General features: G+C 47.4%; 1 protein-coding gene across 1 annotated transcript in view; it reads right to left on the reverse strand.

The window, feature by feature from the left end:
* Positions 1-1,273: 1,273 nt before the first annotated feature.
* Positions 1,274-21,906, reverse strand: part of TRAM2 (translocation associated membrane protein 2) — a 107,885-nt gene continuing 87,252 nt past the window's right edge. Inside the window, exons 3-11 of the mRNA XM_006835711.1 lie at positions 17,252-17,361; positions 16,419-16,535; positions 8,481-8,539; positions 7,514-7,598; positions 6,921-6,991; positions 4,299-4,403; positions 3,886-4,029; positions 2,687-2,850; positions 1,274-1,577 (exon numbers count right to left, since the gene is read on the reverse strand). Of these exons, the coding sequence (XP_006835774.1) occupies positions 1,504-1,577; positions 2,687-2,850; positions 3,886-4,029; positions 4,299-4,403; positions 6,921-6,991; positions 7,514-7,598; positions 8,481-8,539; positions 16,419-16,535; positions 17,252-17,361 (929 nt within the window). The 3' untranslated portion in view covers positions 1,274-1,503. The remainder of the gene's footprint in view (positions 1,578-2,686; positions 2,851-3,885; positions 4,030-4,298; positions 4,404-6,920; positions 6,992-7,513; positions 7,599-8,480; positions 8,540-16,418; positions 16,536-17,251; positions 17,362-21,906) is intronic.

Raw genomic sequence — 21,906 nt, forward strand, 5'->3', positions numbered from 1 at the left:
TCTTGTTTGGCTAATATCAAGTCCACCTATTACCAATTTTCTGCTTTGTAGGCCAGAGAAGCGTCAGGGGAAACAGTATCTTAAGGAAATGACCCATCTCTCCCTTTGTGGTTAAGCCTCCAGGTTTGATTTCTACTGTGAAGCTACCAGGATATCAAATGACCACCAAGAACTGCCTCCTTTCACTACAGCATAGCTCAAGAATTCATAAGCAGGACCCTTTAAAGGCTAAGTGCCCTTCTGGACATCCTAGAGAGGTACCAAGGGGACGTGGCACCTTGTCTTTGGGTGGAGAAGAGAGAAAGAACACATAAGAGGAGGGGCAAAGCAAGTCTTAGACACAGTAGTGTCTGCTCATCTCACTGGGAAAACCACATTGAGCCTGTCTTGGTTTCCCAGTCTAAATGCTGTTGGTGTGCTCAACAAACATCAGCAAACTCTACAATTCCACAGAATGCTTGACAAACTAGGCCAGAGGGTGAGTGGCCCCGGTGACCCTTGAGGCTTAGTGTTCCTGCAGCGAGAGATGAAGTCAAGGTAACAAGTGTGGCCCTGTCGGCTGCTGTTTGGTTTGGTTTTGAATGCTGGGGAATGGCTGAAACAGCCACTGCAGCTGAAGCTGCCCAAGAAAGGCCTAGCTCCTCTCCTCCATCATTTCTGCGGCCCGTTACCTTTCCGAGAGCCTGCTGCTCAATGTGCTTTGTTCTCACTCTAGAGACTGAGAAGATTTGCCTTCTCCAGCACTTCCCTACCAGAGTGAGAGCAGGCTGGTTTCCATGGCAGGACCAGCCACTGGTATGGCTCTCCTGAGTCATGGGACCCAACACAGTTAACGTCATCCTTCTGGACTGTGTCGTCACGGCCTTGAGCCAAATGCCTTGGCGTTCACAATGGCTGTGCCTCAAGATGTTACGTGCAAGCCGGAGCCATACATCTCGTCAGTTCATCAGCACCCAGGAAATGATGATCTGGGAGGGGTGGCCTCTCCTCTTCTCATCCATCCACATGAGGGCCAGCCCAGGGAGAGATCTTGCTGCAAGGCGTCCAGACTCTGGCAGGTCCCGGGGACTGAAGCTGGCTGTGGATGGACACTACTGCAATCTCAGCTCCCTCCCATTATAAAAATCAGACACAGAAAAATTGCACAATCAAGTAAAAAAGAGAGAGAGGCAGCCATGAAGGAAGAGACAGAAGGGCTGAGCAGCAAGATGACTGTGAGAACCTGTGCTTCTGGAAAACCCAACACAGGACAGAGGGGAGGACATGAGGTGGCTTGAGAGAGAAAAAGAGGAAGATTTTTGGTTTTATTGAGAATGGTTTATGGAAGAATAAGGAGAAGAAAGCAAAGGAATAAGCAAGAAAAGAGCCCCGGTTAGAGACAGGCTTCTGCCGTTTGAGATGGGGCATCACAGGCAGGAAGGAGGGGCAGCAGCGCCCAGGCCTGGCTCCTGGCCTTCTTGTGGGGTCCCCACCAAGAGGATCCCTGTGCACAGCACTTTGGCCTTAAGGAGACTTGAGTTTCTTAGTCCGTGGGGAGGTTCCATTTTCTGCTTTCACCATTCCATTTTCATGGTAACCTGGGAAGTGAAGGGAGACAAATAAGACATGGCATTTCTGCTGGACCTGGGACAGGGGGAGGGCCTGGTCAGCGCTGCTGCTGCCCATAGGATGAGCCACAGGGGGCAGACAGTGGGCTGCAGTTTCCTGCATCCCCCCACGCCTTGCTTTAAACAGCCTGGTTTGAAGTGCTGGGTCTCTTTTGATGGGAGGGGGCTGGGATGACACACAGTAATATAGGGACAGGCAAAGACCTGCCTGCTACTAAAGCCTGAGGCTGGAGCTGGCTACTTGCCGAAGCTACTTACTTAGCTGTTGCCAGTGTCCTTGGGTTCCTCTCAGGCCCCCTGCAGGGCACTGGCCTTTTACAGGAGATGTAGGAAGGCTCAGGACACCTTACACAGATGCCTGCTGCTCTGCTGATGGAGAAATCCTACCTCCATCTGCCTGGCTGGGGCCTCGGACCACTCCACACCAGCCTGCCACCTCACCACACCTGCCCTGCACGTGTCTGGTTCAAACAGGAGCCTCTGCCAAGCAGGCTGCCTCCTGAGAGAGGCAGGTGAGTCAGACACAGAGCTGGTGCAGACAGGGCCCTGGGGTGAGGCAGTTCCAAGGCTGCTATGCCCTGGTAGCAGGTGATGGGCCAAAAGAGAGGTGGATCTCCAACCCCTGTGCCCACTTAGTGCTCTGTCACCTTGAGTTATCCCTGAAGATGGACAGAGAAGCAGCAGGCAACCTGGGAGGAAGGGGCAGGCGGAGATTCAGAGCAAGGGGAGGGGAGAACAGAGGCCGCCCTGGGGAAGATAGGCAGCGGCAGCAGCTGAACTTGGCTAGGGTTCAGACGCCACCCAGCCCTGCCCTGCCCTGCCCGGTGTGATGGTAAGGAGGCCGCCCAGTCGAGCCAAGGCCAGCATCACCCACAATCCGTCCCTGGCCCATGCCCAGCCACGTGCCAGTTAGGCCCTGGCAGGAGCCAAGCAGCCCCAGGCCCCTGGGAGGGTGTCAGGGAGGAGGAGCCAGTAGGACTGGTCACACTCAGTCTGTAGAAGAGTCCAGGGAGCCACGGGCCTGGCTCCTCCAGCGCACCCTAGACAGACTCCACCTGCCCGAGGGCCCTAGAACTCACCAGATTCCCTCCTGATGAGCCGGGCTGCTAGTCTGGGGGCAACCAGGACTTTCCGCTTGGCACTCTGTTCATTCCAGTATTCCCGCCAATGCCGTAGCTGGGAGTGGATGAAGCGCCACATGAGCCAGGCCTGGGCAGCACATACCAGCAGTAGCACACACAACCTGGGGAGGGGCGCAGAGAGGAGGCTTAGGGGCAAGCAGGGTCCACGGCCCCGCGGAGACCTGGTAAGGAGGCCTACAGATCCAAGCCTCCCCGAGACTCACCCCTCATCACCAGGAAGCGTGCAGAGGGTTCCACACTGACACTCACTATAGTCCTTGTCTCTGCTCTGCACAACTTCAGGGGAGGGGCTATGACGGGGCTTGGCGAGACAGGCAAGGCCAAGGCCACAGACGTTTGTCCAGTCCCGGATCCGTATACTCCCAAGTCTGGACCTCCATGTCGGTCCCTTTTTTTGTACCCACAGCAAGTCATGTTAGCTCCAAAAAGATCGGTGGAATTTAAATGAACTGAATGATGCTGCTGAGATCATTCAGCAAGAGTAGCTCTGATTTCTTTGTGCCACTGAAAAGCTGAGCAACCCAGGACAAGCCACACACTGTCCCGGGCCTGCGGGCTCATCCAAATATGTATGGCACAGCCTCCTCATTGGTGGGGGGTGGCCATATACCAAACTGTTGCAAACATGGCTTTAAAGAGTCCGAGTGTGATTAAAACAAGAGACTGGAGGAGAAACCCCTCGTGCCTCGCTAAGTAGTGGACAAGGGTAAGGGGCTTTGCGCTGGAACCTGACTGCAGTCGGTGCAGACCAAGGCCAGGGTCAGGGAGTGAAGAAAGGGATGGAGGGGAAGGCTGGTTCTCTCCTCTGGCTGAGTCTGATGGCCAGAGATTTCCACCAGTGTGTGGAAGGAGCTCTGGTGGTGTAGTGGGCTACTCATTGGGCTGCTAATTGCAAGGTTAGCAGTTCAAATCCACCAGCTGCAGGAGAAAGATGAGGCTTTCTGTTCCTGTAAAGATAATTAGCCTCGGAAACCCTCTACAGGGTCGCTCTGAGTTGAAAATGACACAGCACACAACCACCACCATGACCACCACCATGCGGGAGACTCAGCCTGCCACCCTGACCCTCCGCACAGTTGTGCTGAGTTCAGGAGGCTCCTGGCAGCCTTACCATGTCAGGCTTCTGCCCCACTCACCTGCAAAGCAAGGTGTTGAAGTTGCCTTTCTCAGGGTCAAATGTCTGGTTTTCCATGCGAGCTAGTCCAAAGCCAATGGCCAGTACAGCAAGGGTAAGAATGAAGAGGCGCGTGACCCCAAACACAGCAGCCCAGGCGTGAAACCTGCATACAGAAGCCAATAAGGGAACTCAGCTTTGAAGGTCATGAAGGCAACTTTATCCTATCTTCAGAAGTGACCCCCAAAGAAAAGAGGATTTAAGGGTGGCCTAGGAAGGTGCTAGAGGAAGAAACTATCTAGAAAAAGAGGTTCCAGGAAAAAAGAAGCAACCACGGGCAGTGCCAGTAGGGAAGCGGGCAGTTCACACCCAGGGCAGATGGCTTGGGTCATCCCAGCCTCATAGGAGGCTCAGCTCTGCCTCAGAGCCACTTACAGCTTCTCGTTGTTTTCGTCTGCAAAGTAGAAGAGTCGAGCCATGTGGAAGAGGACTTCAGTGGAGTACTGCAAAAGCAGTAAGATGAGGCCCAGGCGGCTCAGGCTGGGGAGACAAAGACCAACCTTACACTTCACAGAGGCCCAACGGGCTGCCCCTGGGCCTGCCTTCCACTCCCACCTGCCTCTTTCTTTAGCATGTGATTTTGCTGTCGCACCTTTTAGATTTTTTCCTTATATCAGCTTTTCTCCTGTCCTCTCTGGGTCAGGTGCCCTAACCTGTCCCCTCCGAGAAACAGGCTTAGGCCTTCCCAGAACTTATCACCTTGTGTTCTCAGATCTACCCTATCTTCGAGCCCGGGACCAAGCACAGAAAAGGTGCTCAGAACAAGTCTGCTGGACTGTTAGAAACACCAGGAGTTCTCAGCCTTTGACTTTTCATTAGTCACTAAGTCTTCCTAGCTAAGAGGTACACAGGAAAGCACAACACAATGCAAAAAAATCTGCTAGCGAACTGATCCCTCATAAAATCAGCAACACTCAGATGCTTCCCTCTGCTCAATTCTAGATATGTCTTTGTGATGGATTCACTTTCGGAGGTGATCTCGCAGGAGGTCAGGTGTTGTTGAAGCACAATGTGAGAACACTGCAAAAGTGAGATGGCAAATCCTGCTAAATGTATAGGGGTTTGTGAAGTCAGTGAAACAATGCCAGAACGCACTCACAGACATTGATGAATGAGGTTCTGGCTGATTACAACCATATATGATTGAATAAGTTAAATACTGATAGGGATGTTCACTGAATGGGCCTCAAGAGAATAATGTGAAAACTACCCAATGTCTACATCATGGCCAACATGATTCAGCCCAGGACCTCACCTCAAAATTCTATGCTCAATCCTACCTCAGGGCCTTTGCACTTACTGTTCTGTCTGCCTGCACAACTCTTTCACCAGATCATCACGTGCCTGATGCCTGTCACTCAGGTTTCAGGGAGGCATTCTCACCAGACCACAGGTGCCAAATGGAGGAGTCACTCCATTACATTCCCTGTGCTTTATTTTCTTCTAGTACTTACTGCCATGGGAGACCCATTTGTCTGTTTCCGTATTTATGGTCTGACTCCTGCTAGAAGGGAGCCCCAGGACAGTAGGGCCCTTGTCTGCCTTTATCCAGAGGCATCCACACCTCAAGCAGTGCCCAGCCCACGGGAGGTGCTCACAGGTGAGCTGCAAGAGCCAAAATGAAGCCGTGCATCACCCAACACTGTAAATCTCAGTCCTCTTTGGGAAGTCCTGCAGTTAAAGGTCTCTCCTTTCCTCACACATTTCTGGAAACTAAGAGATGTACTGAGGGGACAGGAGGCGACATTCCTAAATGATCCTACCAGACAGGCCACTACACTCGGCATGGTGCCAGCCTCCCAGGAAGCGCGTGGACATGGCTGCGGAGGGCCTGCTGCTTTCTGCTACAGTCTCCTCCAAAACCCTTCTTCCTCCTTCCCCCGACACTGCTGGAGGTGGAGAAAATGGATCTCACAGCACTTTTCATCTTAGGGAGATGGTGTATGACAATTCAACAGGGTCCAGGAGGCACCGTTTCTACGTGGTCCTGTACCCAGATACTCCCACCCTGGTCCTCCCCACACACTGCTAAGACAGCCGTGTGAGCTGGCTTCTTCATGTTCACCCTGTATGAACACAGGGGACCCAAGAGCAGAGCCGGTCCCACCACACAAAGGCCCATCTGGGAACCAACTTCCTTCTGGGCCTCCAGAGACAGGCCCTCTAGGAGGCAGGAGACTAGAGCTTGAGTCCATTTCCTGAGTCTTGAAGGATGGCTGTGCTGAGACGGTGGGAGACAGTGGATCCCAGGACCTCCAGGTACCTCAGAAGAAAGGCATACATTGCAAGTTCTCCAAAGGCCAGCTGCACTGATACAGCTCAAGAGGCCATCCAAATCAGCAATGACACATCTCTTCATCAATATGATTAGTTTCGTAAAAGAGACTCAAGGCTGAACACTACAGCAACTCTTTCGACCTGTAGAACAACCAAGCAGCAAGCTATGAAGTGGAGCCTGTCTACTCTGCATGTCACTAGGAATCAGAGGGACGGGAGTCCAGGGTTCAGAGCTCTAGCAGCATCTGTCCCCGAGTACCAAGAGACAGGAAGGAGTCCAGCTTTGCGCTGCCTTCAAACATCAAACCTGCTGTTCAAGTGCTGTCTTCTCTGGGGAGCCTTTCCTGGCTCTCCCTCAGGTTCAGCTGGTCCCTCGTCTGGGTTTCAGAGTATATCATAGTATAGCTCATATCACACCACACTGTCCCTAACTATATCTAAAACTGCCTCTCCAGCTTGACTGAGAATGATACACTGAAAGGAATGGCATCTTCCATCAACCATCTTTGTATTTCCAGGTGCTTGGCACACAAAAGGCACCTAATAAATGTCTCTGGGATGAGTACTGGAGTGCGAATCAAAAGTTTGGTGGTTCAAACCCACCAGCCACTCCTCAGAAACCCCACTATGAGTCAGAACTGACTTAACAGTAACAAATTGCGAGGGAATAAATCTGCAAAAGTGGGCAGGAAACCTGGGCAGGCTTAGTTTCTCACTCACTTTAAGAGGTATGCGCCAGCTATGTGGACCAGGTACAGGCAGATATACTGGAGCTGACGGGGAATTTCCTCCTGGAGACAAAAGAACCAAATGGTAAATTTGCTCTTCCCCTAAATAAAAATGCAGGGAGTGTGTGTGTCGGGGGGGGCGGAGAGAAAGAGGGCTATACCCACATCACCCAGAGTCGGACAGGGAGGCAGCAGCTTCTGGCCCAGTGTCAGAGGGCAAGGTGTGGGCTGGGAACTAAAACACAGGGACTGAGGAACAGGCTTTGGAAATAATTCAGAGGAAAATTAAAAAAAAAAGTCCGTGGGAAAGGAAAGCTCCTTTCCGCCCACTATGTGGAACATCAAGAGTAAGACTTCCCCAAAGCTGTAAGCGTGCTACAGATGGCAGGCAGGAGACTGGTGCTGAGGGTCTACTGTCATGGGGTCTAAGGAGGAACACTTCACTGGGGCTGATTCTACATTTGACTCAATCCCAGTACCTCCCCATCATAACCTGACTTCCGGAGCTCCCAGAGGAGCTACTACTGGTGACATCACGTAAGCAGGTGGAGAAAAAACACCTGTGAGGAAGCAGTGAGCACTCACCTTCCGTACCTTCTGGAAATACAGCTCGGGCAGTGCGTGTAGCCAGTAGGCCAGCTGGCACAGGTAGAAAAACTTTACCTGGAAGCTGGAGACAAGGGAACAAGTCACACAGTTGGGATGGAGAGAAATATCCTTGCGGGTGCTCGCCAAAATTGGAAGGGAAATGTTGAGGGCTCAGGGGTTGTGAGGAGCTGGTCCAGGAGCAAGGGAGTAAGACCCACCATCACTGTCCTCCTTACAGTGGGCAGTGTGCTCATTCCACACAGCCACTTCAAGGGACACGGAAAGTCCATAAAACGGACAAGAGCGATTAAGAGTGCTTGGAGGAGGGCTTCCTCAGCCTAGGGAGGAAAGGCTGAGGGGACGGTAGGGGGAGCGGATAAAGAGCCCTGTGGATGAAGAAGACAGCAGCCACAGAAGATATTGAATGGATCTGAGGAGCAAAGGAAGGCTCTGAATCCGCTGTAGTGAAGCTCTCAGGTGTTACTCATCAAGGTCTTGGGAAAGGTGAAGAGTAGTTGCCGGAGGGAGATGTGTCCAGATGCTACCTTCCTGGCATCTTGGCAGCACAGAGAATCCCCAGAACAGGAGAGGAAGGGTGGGGAAGGGGCACCTCTGCTGGAACCTCAGCCATGGAAGGGCGGAAGGGGAAGATGTGCTAGGAACTCGAGAGACACTAGCAACAAGGCACAGAGCCTGAGGACACAGGGAGGCATTCGGGTTTTACATCTGCCCATCGTGGCTTTGGTATTTTCTGCCAGGGGTAGCGCAGAGGACCTTTTGGGATTCTTTATGCAAAGTAGCTCCCAGACAAGTCAGCCTTCCCCAGTCACTGCCCTAAATGGCTCCCAGGGGACGATCCCAACCTGCTGCCAGCTGGCCTTGTACTGTTCTGGCCACATTCTAGGATGGAGAAGCCAGTGGAACAGCTTGCTTCTCCCTGCAGACTGAGTCATGACATACTCACGGGAGATACACATGCGGATAGTCCTCCCACAGGCTTCTTGGGTTTGTTAAGTAACCTTCCTGTGGTGGGAGAGAAAAAAAGAGGCAGCATTGAGAGATGTGGATGGGAGACCTGCTGGAAGAGCCCTGCTCCATGCAAGAGGATGGAGCAGAAAACGTCAGAACAAAGGACCTCTGTGTGCAGCGCCCACTCACATTTGACCAATTCCTTTACTGAGCAAGAGCCAAGATACAGTAGGAAGAGCAAATGACCTGTGTCTGAATATGGGTGGTGCTTGTAGCTGGATCCTCTAAGCAAGTGAATGAATCTCCCTAAAGTTCACTGAGCTGAACTGTAAAACAACTATGCAAATTCTCACAGATTTACTGCTGAAATAAAAATGAAAGTTTATGCAAGAGTGTCTGGTTCTGCGGCTGCCATGTAGGCACTCAGGAGAAGCTTGTAGACTGAAGAAGCAAATGGGCTTCAGAGTCACCATGTACTAGAAGGAGAAAAAAAAATCTAGTGTGAATAGAGTTTGTATAAAAAGACTACCCAAAGTGCTCAGCGAACATCTGCAGTCTGGCTTCTATTGCACTCTGCAAGTTTCTTCATGCAAGGGTCTTTAACACCCTTCTTTACCTCCCTAGCATCTAGTCCAGTCCTCATACAGACTGAGCATCTAGGGCTAATGAGGGAAAATGAAACCCTTGTATCACAAAACACCTAGAAACACTAGATGAGCTCTAACAAGCATGCTTTTCTAAATGCAAAGCGGAGCTCATGATAACAAAGGGAAACCCCTGAAGCCCACTGGCATGCTGTTGTTGTCAGGTGCCCTGCAGGGGCACTCATGGACTCCAGGACACTCATGGACTCATGGACACTCTGCACAACAGAATGAAATAGTGCCCATAGTTGTACCATCCTCACAACGGTCATGTTTGAGCCCACTGTTGCTGTCACTGTGTCAATCCATCTCATTGAGGGTCTTTCTATTTTTTGCTGACCCTCCAAAAGGGATGTTGCTCTTAAGTGCTGTCGAGTTGGTTCCAACTCATAGTGACCCTACATAGGGTTTCCGAGGAACAACTGGTGAGTTTGAACTGCCACCCTTTAAGTTCAAACTGACCTTGAGGTCAAGTGCTTATCCTATGGCATTGCACCAGAATTCCAACAGGGATAGGGAGTTAAAAACCATAAAGTCAATAAGGCGGTGTTTGATAGCCCAAGAGGCACTCATCTTAGGGCTGAGGTTTTTATACCCATGTGAGAACAGAAGATGGTGCTTTGGGAGGTGAAGTATGTATGAAATTAGGCCCCTTGAAGGACTACAACCTCAGAAGATGGCTAGACCTCAAAGAGTTTGCTGACCAACACAAGGAAATGACATGTCCACATCAGCCTGGACTCCAGCTGAGAAAATAATTATCCCCTAAAATTCTTCAGTCAGGTCATGCATGGACTTGGGAGTTCAAATTTATACTGCCTGCATGATCTAGGAATCACCAAGGAAAGAAATGTGTATAAACAGTGTTCTTGGACATGCTCTCATCTAGGCGTACAGGCTTCCCACAGAAAAACCTTTAGATGCAGAGTTTAAAATCTAAGATTCCAAACTACAGGAGGAAGCAATCCTTCATGACTGAGAGCCAGCTGACACTCCAAGAGTCCAATAAACGCTTGTTGTTTAAATGAACGAATGAATGAACAAGTAATGAATGCTTTAGGCAATCTCTCCCTCCTAAGGAAAAGAAAAGCCCTTATTTGTCACTCAGAGAAGGCTAGATTCATATGACCTCATTTTAGAAGTAGGGATATTAAAGAATAGACAGGAAGGATCTCTGAAATTAGATTTTTTTTTTTTTTTTAAACAAAACAGCTGAAATTTAAGCTGGGCCACCAATCTTCTGGTCCAATAACCTCAGGCCAGGTTGCTTCAATAAGTCAGAAAATAAAATGGGTTGCTAGCTTTGATGATAGGCTGACAACCACAAACGTTCACACTGGGGATTAAAGGCAAGGGTTTAGCAATACTTTAGAGAATGAGGAAAGCAACATCATTTAGAAGTATTCTAGATGGTTGTCTTTTGGCTCCTCCACGTTATGCATTTCAAAGTGAAGGTTGATTCACCCACCCCCAAGTCACCAAATGCCCTTTGACTTATCCACAGGCATTTTGGTTGTAGCCCACAGCCCCAGATCCACATTGCCTCATTAGTGCAAGGTCTGAGGTCCAATCAGACACATGCATTAGTGTTGCCATGGCAACTTAGATTTCATGGAAAAGACATCAGTCCAACACCTTAGGGTCTCATTCCTAATCTTGCCTCGCTGCCACCACACCCTCCCCTCTCCCCCAACAGAGACAGAGAAGCAGAGAGGTGGCTTCTGGGGTTGAGGGGGCCTGCTGCGCCCTTTCATACGCCCATACTGCCTGCATCAGAATCTCTCCAGGCACTTATAGATACGAGGGCCTGTCACAGAGTTCATGGGAAAACGGAAAAGGAAGATAATGCATTTTTTCCACAAACTTTTTGAAGCCTCCTCATAATGTGGTCTTCCGCTCTACAGACTCCAGAGAAACAGAGGCGAGGACACTCCTTCCCAGAGGAAGCAGCCATGTATTTAGAGAAAAATGGTACTTTGGGGACTGAGGTGGAAGAGGAATTTCTGCCAAAAAAAAAAAAGGCCAGGAGAAGCAGCATCGAGAGAAATCTATAGCCCAGATCTTGTGATTTTAAACAGAAACCCATCTCAGCTTGGCCTCTTTAGTCAGGAGACAAAGAGGTCAGAGCTTTGAAGCCCAAGCAGAGAAAACTCCCCAGAAAAATGCTGTCTGCTTGCGAATGTCCAGTCCACTGGGACATGAATGGGGAGGAGTTGGAGGGGAGACAGCCAGAGGAAAAATGACTCACTGCTCTAAGAACAGCCTTTTCCAGACGGCTGGCCAAGCAGCTGGCTGAGAGGACTGTGGCTGGGGAGCACCCTCAGAGTTTAGGTCACCAGACCACCTGAGCTCCTAAGGAGCAGTTTTGAGCAAAGCAAGCTACCCACCTCACATCACATCTATTGACTGGTGTTGACAGATGACCTGAGGCAACTTTTGAAATCTTTTGAGCTCCTCCGATTCTTCAAATCTACCCAGGAGCTAAGTGATTCCTGAGCAAACTGGAACAATCCCTCCCTTTCCCCCAACAGGCTTCCTTTTTTATGTATATGTACAAAAAAACCCACAGAAATAGCCAGCAGACCCCAGTCCTAACATAGCTAGTTACCACCTAGATTCAGACTTGCTTTATATCTTTTATCTATTAGGAATGACCACGTACCAAAAAATCTATTCCTGGGACCAGGTTGAAACCAGTAACTAACAAGGTCAGAAAGGAAACTTAGGGGGCAATGAGTTTATGGTAATGGGGGAGGAAAAACTCAGAAAAGGGGGGTGAGCATGGCCGCACAACTCGAAAAATCTCATCAAAGTCACCAAACTGCACATGTTGAATTGGTGTATGTTCGCTGTGTACACTCTCAATAACTACAGCCACAAAAATACATTATATATAAGGTGAGGGGGAGACACGGGAGGAGTGTAAGAGTTAAAGGCAGCACAGGTAAAGACTTGTATATACACAATTCTGTAATAATGGTGATCCACGGGTAGATGCATGGATAGACAAACAAGCTTAATGAGTGTGGGAGGGAGAGAGGGAGCATACCCACAAATACAGATATAGGTCTGACAGAGGATATCTGTACACAAGCATTTACCTGTGCTGCAAATATATCCATGAATATGTGAAGCATACAGGGAACAATGTTATGAACACTCCTTAGACATAACCAAAGACCTTGAGGGAATGAATTGCTGAGTCTGTGGGCTCAGGACTATAGCTTTAGAGGACACCATGTTCAACTGCCATAAGGTCGCCCATGAAGACAATGTTCTACATCCTACTTAGGAGAGTAGTGACTGGGGTCTTGGAAGTTTGTGAGCAGCCATCTAAGGTGTAATTATTAGTCTCTCCCTGACCAGAGGACAAAAAGAGTGATGCAAATGGAAGACATACGGAAACAATTAGTCCAATGGATGAATGAACCATGGAAACATCAATCTTCATGACCCTGAGTCCAGAACTAGATGGTGCCTGGCTACCATTACCACCACTAGCTCTGAGAAGGATCATCCTAGAAGGTCCTGGATAGAATGCAAGAAAATGTAAAACAAAATCAAAATCATAACAAGGACCAGGTTTGCTGATCAGATAGAGACTGGTGAGACCCCAAGACTATGGCCACTGTTCACCCTTCTGGTCTGGAACTAAACTCACCCCTGTGGTTCCAATTTCAGGAAAGCAATAGATAGGTCTATAAGGGGATCCGAACACTAGTGAGAAATGCACACCATAGAATGGTCAACCATTGGAGATCAAAAGGGCAGCCTTTATCCAAGGACAAAGTGCAAAAGGTTTGGGAAAGAAGGGGGACTGGAAACAAGAAATACAGGGAAGTTGGGAAAGTATGTTTCATGGAAGGCATTGCAATCAATGAGATGAAATGAAGTTTATAATTTGCTGAATGTAAAACTGATGATCTGTAGACCTTAACTCAAGTCACAATAAAAAGTTTGAACACCAGAAAATACGAAAAGGAGTAGTGGTTGCTATTGGAGCTGCCAAAACAGGTGGTGACAAGAAGGAACTAGTCCTAAAATGGGATATTTAAATAGAGAAACCATTAGTGCAAATTTTGGGAGCAGATATAATAAGAGTAGAGCTGGAACCAGAGATGGAGCAGTGACGTGAGGTGAGATGAATGAGATCAACAAGCTGACCTGACCGGGGTCACATGAATGAGGAAGAAAGAATGGTTTCACTGCAAGTATGATGGGGCTCTGAAGCCAGGGAGTGCATGATCTAGCTTATGTTTGGAATCCATCCATCTGCCTATGCAGAAAATGGACTAGGGTGAAGATGAGAGCACGAGAGTGGAAACAGTCTCTTTCTAGAAGGAAGATATTCAGTGGTCTAGGCATGAGAAAATTGCTTGCCCTAGGGCAGGGTTTCTCAAACTTGGCAATACTGACATTTGGGGCTGGATAATTCTGTCTTGTGCATTGTAGGATGTTTAGCAGCATCCCTGACCACTACCCACTAGATACCAGTAGCATACTGCCAAATATCCCCTAGGAGGAAAATGCCCCAGCTTGAAACCACTGAAGTGAAGGTAGAATGCAGCTAATAGAATCTTGGTGTGTTTTGGAGGTAGAATTAGCAGGACCTTCTAATGTGGAGGGTGAAAGAAAGAGAAGAATCAAGAAAAATTTATATCACAACAAAAATGTGATTAAAACAAAACAAAAAACTAGCTGGTTTTGCTTCCCTGCTCCCCAAATTACACTCTTTCTTCCTCATTAAGTTTTATCCAAAGCAGTTTTATCCAATGCAGAATGGTCCAGATGGAGTGGATATGTACAAGGAGCTAAATGGTGTTAGGGTCACTGGCACTAGCCCCGCGCCCCTGTGTCTCTATTTGATGACTATGTTGAGTGTGGAACTGGTAGGAACTGGCTTCCACCATAAAAACTGATACCAGTTTTCCCAAGAAAAGTGCTACACAATTCCAAACTAATTAACACCATTTTTTAAGGCCCTAAAGGACTCAGAAAAGCATTTTACATGCTGGAAGGGGTGTTAAAGTAACTAGGCTCACTGGCCCCCAAATCTGGTTGAAACATGTCACATCTAGGCTGAGGCTGAAAGGCAAAGGGTGATTCAGAGATGAGGCAACACTTCTCCTGAAAGACCAGTTCAGTGTTACCCAGAGGCCATTCTGCCTCTAAGCAGCTCAGTCTCCAGAGGCACACAAGAACTAAACACCAATCAGTTAGGTGAAGTCTGAAATCCAGAAGTATTTGAATTTTCTACAGCTGGTATGTGCTCTGAACAAAGACAGGGGGGCACTGTTCCCACAAACTACAATGGAAGTCTGACCAGGAACAGTGGGACATGGAAGACCTGTTGGAAGTGCAGAAGTCTTGGGCCCCTTATTTAAAATTCCGAGTGTTCTGTTTAGGAAAACAGATTTATAATTCAATAGTAACAGAAATAAAAATGGCACAGACATGAATAACTTTCAGCTCTGGCGGCAGGATTCCTTATGATAAGAAATCCCACCATTGGCCACTGAAGGAAGGATAAGGAAGGTGAGAGATCTATGGAAGACAAGGAAGGAAACTTCAAGAAGGTCACAAGGTTGCTGGATTTTCTAAGCGTTGGAACTGAAGTTTTGACAGGATCATTCTAACTCCTGAGAAAGACATCAGGTTACAGATAGGTGGATCACACAGATGGGATGGTTACTAATTAAACACTTCTTGTGGTGCTGTGGGTTAATGACCTGGACTGCCAAGTTGGTTTGAACTGCAAGGCTGGAAGTTCAAGCTCACCAGCCGCTCCTCAGAAACTCTAGACAGGGTTGCTATGGGTTGGAACAGACTTGATGGCACTTAACAACAAGCATTATAAGAATGAGTGAGGTGGCTCTGCAACTAAACATTGGACTGCAAACTACAAGGATGGTGGTGTAAGCCCACCAGCTATTCTGTAGGACAGAGATAAGGCTTTCTGCTCCTGTAAAGATTTATAGCCTTGAAAACCCTATACGGGGTCACTATGAGTTGGAACTGACTCAATGGCAGTTAACAACAAGCATTATAAGACATCACTCGTCAGTCAGTTGCTGTACTGTGCTGACCGGATGCTGGCAGCTATGTCAACAGTATTTCAAAGACCAGCAGGGTCACCCACGATGGAAAGGTTTAGCCAGTGCAAATCCTATGGATCACAACAGAATCCTGCTCAATGTAGTGCTGGAAGATGAGATCCTAAGTTAAAAGATACTCAAAATCCACAGTGGCTGTTAACACCAGACTCACATAAAAACAGCTATGAAGACGGTGTGGCATTTTGTTCTGTTGTACAACTAAGAAGCACTCTAGGCTGGGCCTTGTTACAATGAATCCCAAAGGACTGTCCACATTCCTTTGTACAAAGCAATTTTGTTGTCTCAAAGGTTGCTTGAAATAAGAGTCCTATTGTGTAGAAAGGAGTCCTGGTGTGGGCTGTAGGGTAAGCACTGTACTACTAACCACAAGGTCAGCGGTTCAAACTCACAAGTCGCTCCTTGGAAACCCTATAAAGGGTCACTATGAGTCGGAACTGACTCATTGACATTTAACCAACAACAACATTGTATAGAAATGGGAGGTAGATACACTATCTGGTCCTGAAGACATTTAGGGGAAAGGCACAGGATTTGGTTATATGGGCAGGGCCGTGGCTGGCCTTGCTCCTGAGGGGCAAACCTGCTAAAACACAGAACACACTGAATTTGGAGCCAGCCTACCAAGTCCAAGCCTCACTTGTGCCACTTCCAAACCATGTGAACTCAGGCACAGTGCCAAACCACAGCTTGAGTTTCTTCAATCCATAAAGTGAGAACGTAAAATTTATCTTATGGGGTAACATTTGCAGAAGGACCTTCTAACACAACCGAACACTATGTGGCTGTGCAGTATCATTACTGTCATATCACATAATACAGAAATGGTGTACTTCTAAGAAACTCTTCCAAGTTTACATACTGCTCCTTACCATTCCTCTCTCCTGCTAAGCCCTTGATAGAATCTCTACGTGCTGTGAATGGTTAATGCGCTCAGCTATTAACTAAAAGGTTGAAAGTTTGAGTTCACCCAGAGGTGCTTCAGAAAAGGAGGCCTGCTGACCTACTTCTGAAGAACCAGTCACTGAAAACCCACGGAGCACAGTTCTACTCCGACACACACAATACTTGACACAATGGAAACTGACTTCCCAAACCCTTCACAATTCATTTTAATGAGCAATCCAAGAAGAGACGGCGACACCTTGCAGCCCTTGGCCTTCCAGCACCACTTACCGTCACCACCACATACAAGCACCATATCACAGAGCTGAGATGAAAGACTACCAGCTGTCCAGATTCATTGAACTTGCTGTGCTTGACCTTGGAGAGATGAAGCCTTTTGCTGATTTTCTAAAGAAAAGCAAGCAAACAAACAAAACCCCATATTTAGATATACAAATGTATTGGTAACAGACAGGTTTGAAACTTCTGTCTTGTCCTCAGGAAGGGGCCACATATAACCCAGACTTTTTCAGTGTAAAGCTTCTGTGTACACAGAGCACTTAAGGCAAGTATTTCAAGAAAATGGCAAGATGAATGAATGTCTGTAGTCTAGATACAGAGAAAGTATCCCCCAACCTGCAGAGTACTACAGATGTATAAAGATATGGGCTTGTCTATTTCAGGCAGCTCTCACCCCACACAATAAAATACTGTTGTCTCATGTGTTGACTGAAGAGCACTGTGAGAGGGGACAGGAATCAAGGGCAGAGAGGGAAGGTAGTTAATGGAAGCAACTTAAGTCTGTTGCAGTCAAATCAATTCCAACTTAAAGCAACCCAACAGGGCAGAGTAGAACGCCCCCATAGGGTTTTCAAGACTGTAATCTTTACAAAAGCAGACTGATGTATCTTCCTCCCATGGAGCAGGTGGTGGGTTCAAACCACCAACCTTTCATTTAGCAGCTGAGCACTTAACCACTGAGCCATCTTAAAGAACCTAGTAGGAGATGCAAATTAGAGGGCAAAATGAATTCAGAGTTGCAGTTTCCTTCAAAGCAAAGGTGTCCAACCAAAGACCTCTCTCCTCCCCAGTTTGTGACCTCAGAATTCAGACCCATCACTTACATCTAAAATGTACTCCTGAACCACAGCATGCAAGATGATGGTGATGAAGATGTAGAACAAGATTGTGACCAGGTCCTTTGGCCCATAGTGGTAGTGTACCGTCTCGTTATCTGCAGAGGTAAGAAGAACCACATCAGCATCCTTGGAGTGAGTTCAAGGAGTCTTGGGGAAATGCTCTGAGCTCACTCTTTAAAGCAAGCTGACAATACCCAAATTTGGAGAATGTCCTCAGCACCTCTTAAAGCAAACAGAAATAGAATGTCCCATTAAACGTTACTCATTTGTTGTAACCCTAGACTTAGAAGAAACAGTTTCAGCCCTACAGTCCTCCTTAACTCTGTGCTTGGCCCTTGGGATGTGCCAATGAGGAGGACTGAAGAGAACCAACTGCTCCGCCATATTGTGATTCCTGCACATCTCCTGCATCTGGAAGGACAGCACAGTGGTTAGGAACCAAACACTGGAGAAAACCAATCTCTATCACAGGCTCCATCACCTGTGTGACTGTGGACACGCAACTAACCTCTTTGATCTTCAATATCCTCTCCAATAAAATGGGACAACAGCTATACATTAAGGAAGGATAGATAGCAAAGGGGGTCAAAACTCTGGCCTCAGGAGCCAGACTGCCTGAATTCATTCCAAAGCTCTGTCATTTACTTCCTATGTGACCAAGGAGCACCTGTACATGTGACCTTTCTCTGACTGCTTCTTCAACTGTTAAAATGAGGATAATAATAGTACCTGCCTCATAGAATTATGTAAGAATGAGATGAGTGAATAGATGTAAAATGCTTAGGAGAGTATACGGCACGTTGCTGTTGTTGGTTGATGTCAGCTGGTGGCCCCATGCACACGGCCCCTTTTTGCACGACCTCTTTGGTTGGCTGTGGATCGGATCCTTGTGATCCATAGGGTTTTCATTGTCCGATTTTCAGGAGTAGCAGGCCAGGCCTTTCTTCTTAGCACACCTTAGCCTAGAAGCTCTGCTGAAACCTGCTCAGCATCAGAGCACCACACCCGCTCCAGAAACAGGCTGGTGGTGGCTGTGTGTGAGCCACACTGCCCAGCAACTGAGCCTGGATCACCTACCAGGGAGGTGTGAATTTCACCAGTAAACCACCAATGAAAGCCTTACCTGGCACACAGTGAGTGCTGAAATAAATTTGCTATTATTTTTGTTGTTATTGGGATACTGGAGGATTAATTACAAGATGATTATCATAGTTGTGGTGCTGTGGATCAGCATTGGATTTCAAACCACAAGGTCGGCAGTTCAAACCCACCAGCCACTCCTTGGAAACCCCATGCATGGTCACTATGAGTCAGAATCAACTTGATGGCACTTTAAACCCACCAGCTAGCTACTCCTTATAAACTAACTATACAGGGTTGCTATGAGTCAGAACCAGCTCAATGGCACTTAACAGTAATAACAACATGTGATAAATTGTTGTTGTTAAATGCTGTTGAGTTGGTCCTGGCCCACAGCGACCCTGTAAAGAGTTTTCGAGGAGAGGCTGGTGAGCTTGCTGTTCAAGCAGTTTGCTGTTCAAACTGACCTTGCAGTCCAGCGCATTAACCCACAGCGCCACACCAGGACTCCACGGTGGTTATGAAATAGTATTACTAAGATAGTAGAATCCCAGGTAGGCAAGCCTTGAGAAACTACTGGGGGAGTTTATTCCCTGGCTCTAGTTACTCGGCTGCAGGGTGACATGAGGCTCATGAACGCTTGCCTGGTTCTCTGCTGCTCTGTCAACCCACCACCCCCGAGCAGACTTTCCAGCTGTGCTTCATGTGCCCTGAGTCATACACATGAGTCATCTTGCGTTGCTGGGATGCATTTACGAGAAGGTAGGCCGGGGTCAGTCTGTTTCAGGGTGACCATGAAACTGAGCACAGCTGATGGTCACTCTGAGAGTCCACAGGTCGGGAGAAGGAGCTGGTGGGCGGTGACCAGGGGGTGAGAGGAGGCGGCATGTGTGGTGAGAACATGATGAGCTTTGAAATCAGGCAAACTTTCCTTTTTTTCCCCAGCTCGCTCCTTCATCCTACAGAGAACTACTCTGCTGAAATATGGAGATAAAAGACACGGTCCAAGATTCAGCACAGCCCCACAGGACAGCAGGAGATGGCAGTACTGAGAGCTGTGTGCACTGAGGCAAGGGAGGTGGTGACCCCAGCTGGGTAGGATGGGGGAGGAGGGAGACAATGGTCAGGGAAGACCTCCAGGACAGGGTGACACAGAAACCCGGGACTAAGAGGGAGACTCAACCAAAAAGGAAGAACACGCTCAGCATTTCTCAAGCTGGGGGAACTGAAGAAAAAATTCAAGCCTCAACTTTCATTATTGAAAGATTCTGGGCAAATTTTTGAATGATGCAGAAATCATCAAGAGAAGATGGAAGGAATACACAGAGTCACTGTACCAAAAGAAACTGGTTCATATTCAAACGTTTCAAGAGATAGCATATGATCAAGAGCCAATGATACTCAGGGAGGAAGTCCAAGGTGAACTGAAAAAATTGGCAAAGAACAAGGCACCAGGAATTGATGGGATAAAAATTGAAATCTTTCAAGAAAGCGAGGCAACACAGGAGGTACTCACTCATCTCTGCTAAGAAATTTGGAAGACAACTATGTGGCCAACTGATTGGAAGAGTTCCTTCTATGTTTGTGCCCAACGGAATGCGGAAATCATTGGGCAATCTCTTGGCTATCCCATGCAAGTAAAGTTTTGCTAAAGGTAATACAGAAATGGCTACCATCATACATTGACAGAGAACTTCCAGAGGTTCAAGCCACATTCAGAAGAGGCCGTGGAACAAAGGATATCGTTGCTGATATCCGATGGATCTTGGCTGAAAGCAGAGAATATCAGAAAGATGTTTACCTGTGCTTTATTGACTAGGCAAAGGCTTTCAATTGTGTGGATCATGACAAGCTATGGACAACATTGCAAAGTATGAGTACTCAGGAACACTTAAGTGTGCTCATGAGGAATATGTACCTGGTCCAAGAGGCAGCTGTTAGAACAGAACATGGGAACATTGAATGGTTTAAAATTAAGAAAGGTGTGTGACAAGGTTATATTCTTTCACTATACTTATTCATCCTACATACTGAGCAAATAATTCGAGAAGCTGGGTTCTATGAAGAAAAATGTGGCATCGGGATTGGAGGAAGACTCATTAACAACCTGTGATATGAAGATGAACAACCTTGCTTGCTGAAAGTGAAGAGGACTTAAAACATTTACTGATGAAGATCAAAGAGCACAGCCTTCAGTATGGATTACATCTCAATGTAAAGAAAACAAAAATCTTCACCACTCGACCAATAAACAACATTCTTATCAACAGAGAAAAGACTGAAGTTGTCAAGGACTTCATTCTTCTTAGATCAACTACCAACACTCACAGAAGCAGCAGTCAAGAAATGAAACGACGTATTGCATTACGTAAATCTGCTTCACAAGACCTTTTTAAAGTGTTGAAGAGCAAAGATGTTAGCTTGAGGACTAAGGTGCACCTGACCCAAGCCATGGTATTTTCAATAACCTCATATGCATGTGAAAGCTGGACAGTGAATAAGGAAGACTATAGAAGAATTGATGCCTTTGAGTTATGGTGTTGGAGGAGAATATTGAAAGTGCCATGGGCTGCCAAAAGAATCAATAGATCCAGTTTGGAAGAAGTGCAGCCAGAGTGCTCCTTGGAGGCCAAGATTGCCAAACTTTGTCTCTCATACTTTGGACATATTGTCAGGAGGAACCAGTCTCTGGAGAAGGATATCATGTTTCATAAGGTGGAGGGTCAGAGAAAAAGAGGAAGACCTCTAACGAGATGGAATGGCTAAGTGGCAGCATCGATGGACTCAAGTGTGGCAACAGTAGTGAGGTTGGCCCAGGATGAGGCAGTGTTTCGTTCTGCTGTGCATAAGGTCACTATGAGTCGATACCGACTCAATGGCACCTAACAACAGCAGTAGTGCAAACAGTTAACACATTCAGTTACTAAGACAAAAGGTTGCAGGTTTGGGGAGGGGGGCAGGATTTGATCCCACCCAGAGGCTCCATGCAAAAAGGCCTGGTGCTCTGCTTCTGAAAAATCAGTCACTGAAAACTCCATGGAGCAGAGTTCTACTCTAACACTAACAGTGTCACTTCAAATTAAAACGGATTCAACAGCAACTGGGTTCTGGGTAGTCAGGTAGAGGGGGGCCTCCTGGGCAGAGGAAGCAGCACCTGCAAAGGACGCTGGGAATGAAGCTGGAGGGCTGGGTGTCTGATCATGATGTGAATTTCTGTGTCATTTGAAAGAGCTTGGACTTTATCCTGGAAGTAGTGAGGAAACATCACAGAATTTCTAAGTAGACGATAAAATGATGAAACTTTTGTTTTAGAAAGTACTCTGGCAAAAGTGAACAGTAGTAGTAAGCCTGGCACTAAGAGACCAGTTAGGACCCCAGGCCATCATGATCCAGGTAAACATGGAGCTCTGAATTAAGAATGAAGGTTTTTGTTTTCTTTGTTAATTTTTAGTTGGTTAATAATTCTTACAAGAATCCATTTACTTTGAGTGGCTACTAATTTGCTACCCCTGCTAGAGAGTAAGAACCCCTAAGAACTTGATTGAACCTCAGCATAGTGA

Source organism: Chrysochloris asiatica, unplaced genomic scaffold, assembly GCF_000296735.1.
Source record: "Chrysochloris asiatica unplaced genomic scaffold, ChrAsi1.0 scaffold00019, whole genome shotgun sequence".
In the NCBI taxonomy this organism is placed as follows: domain Eukaryota; kingdom Metazoa; phylum Chordata; class Mammalia; order Afrosoricida; family Chrysochloridae; genus Chrysochloris; species Chrysochloris asiatica.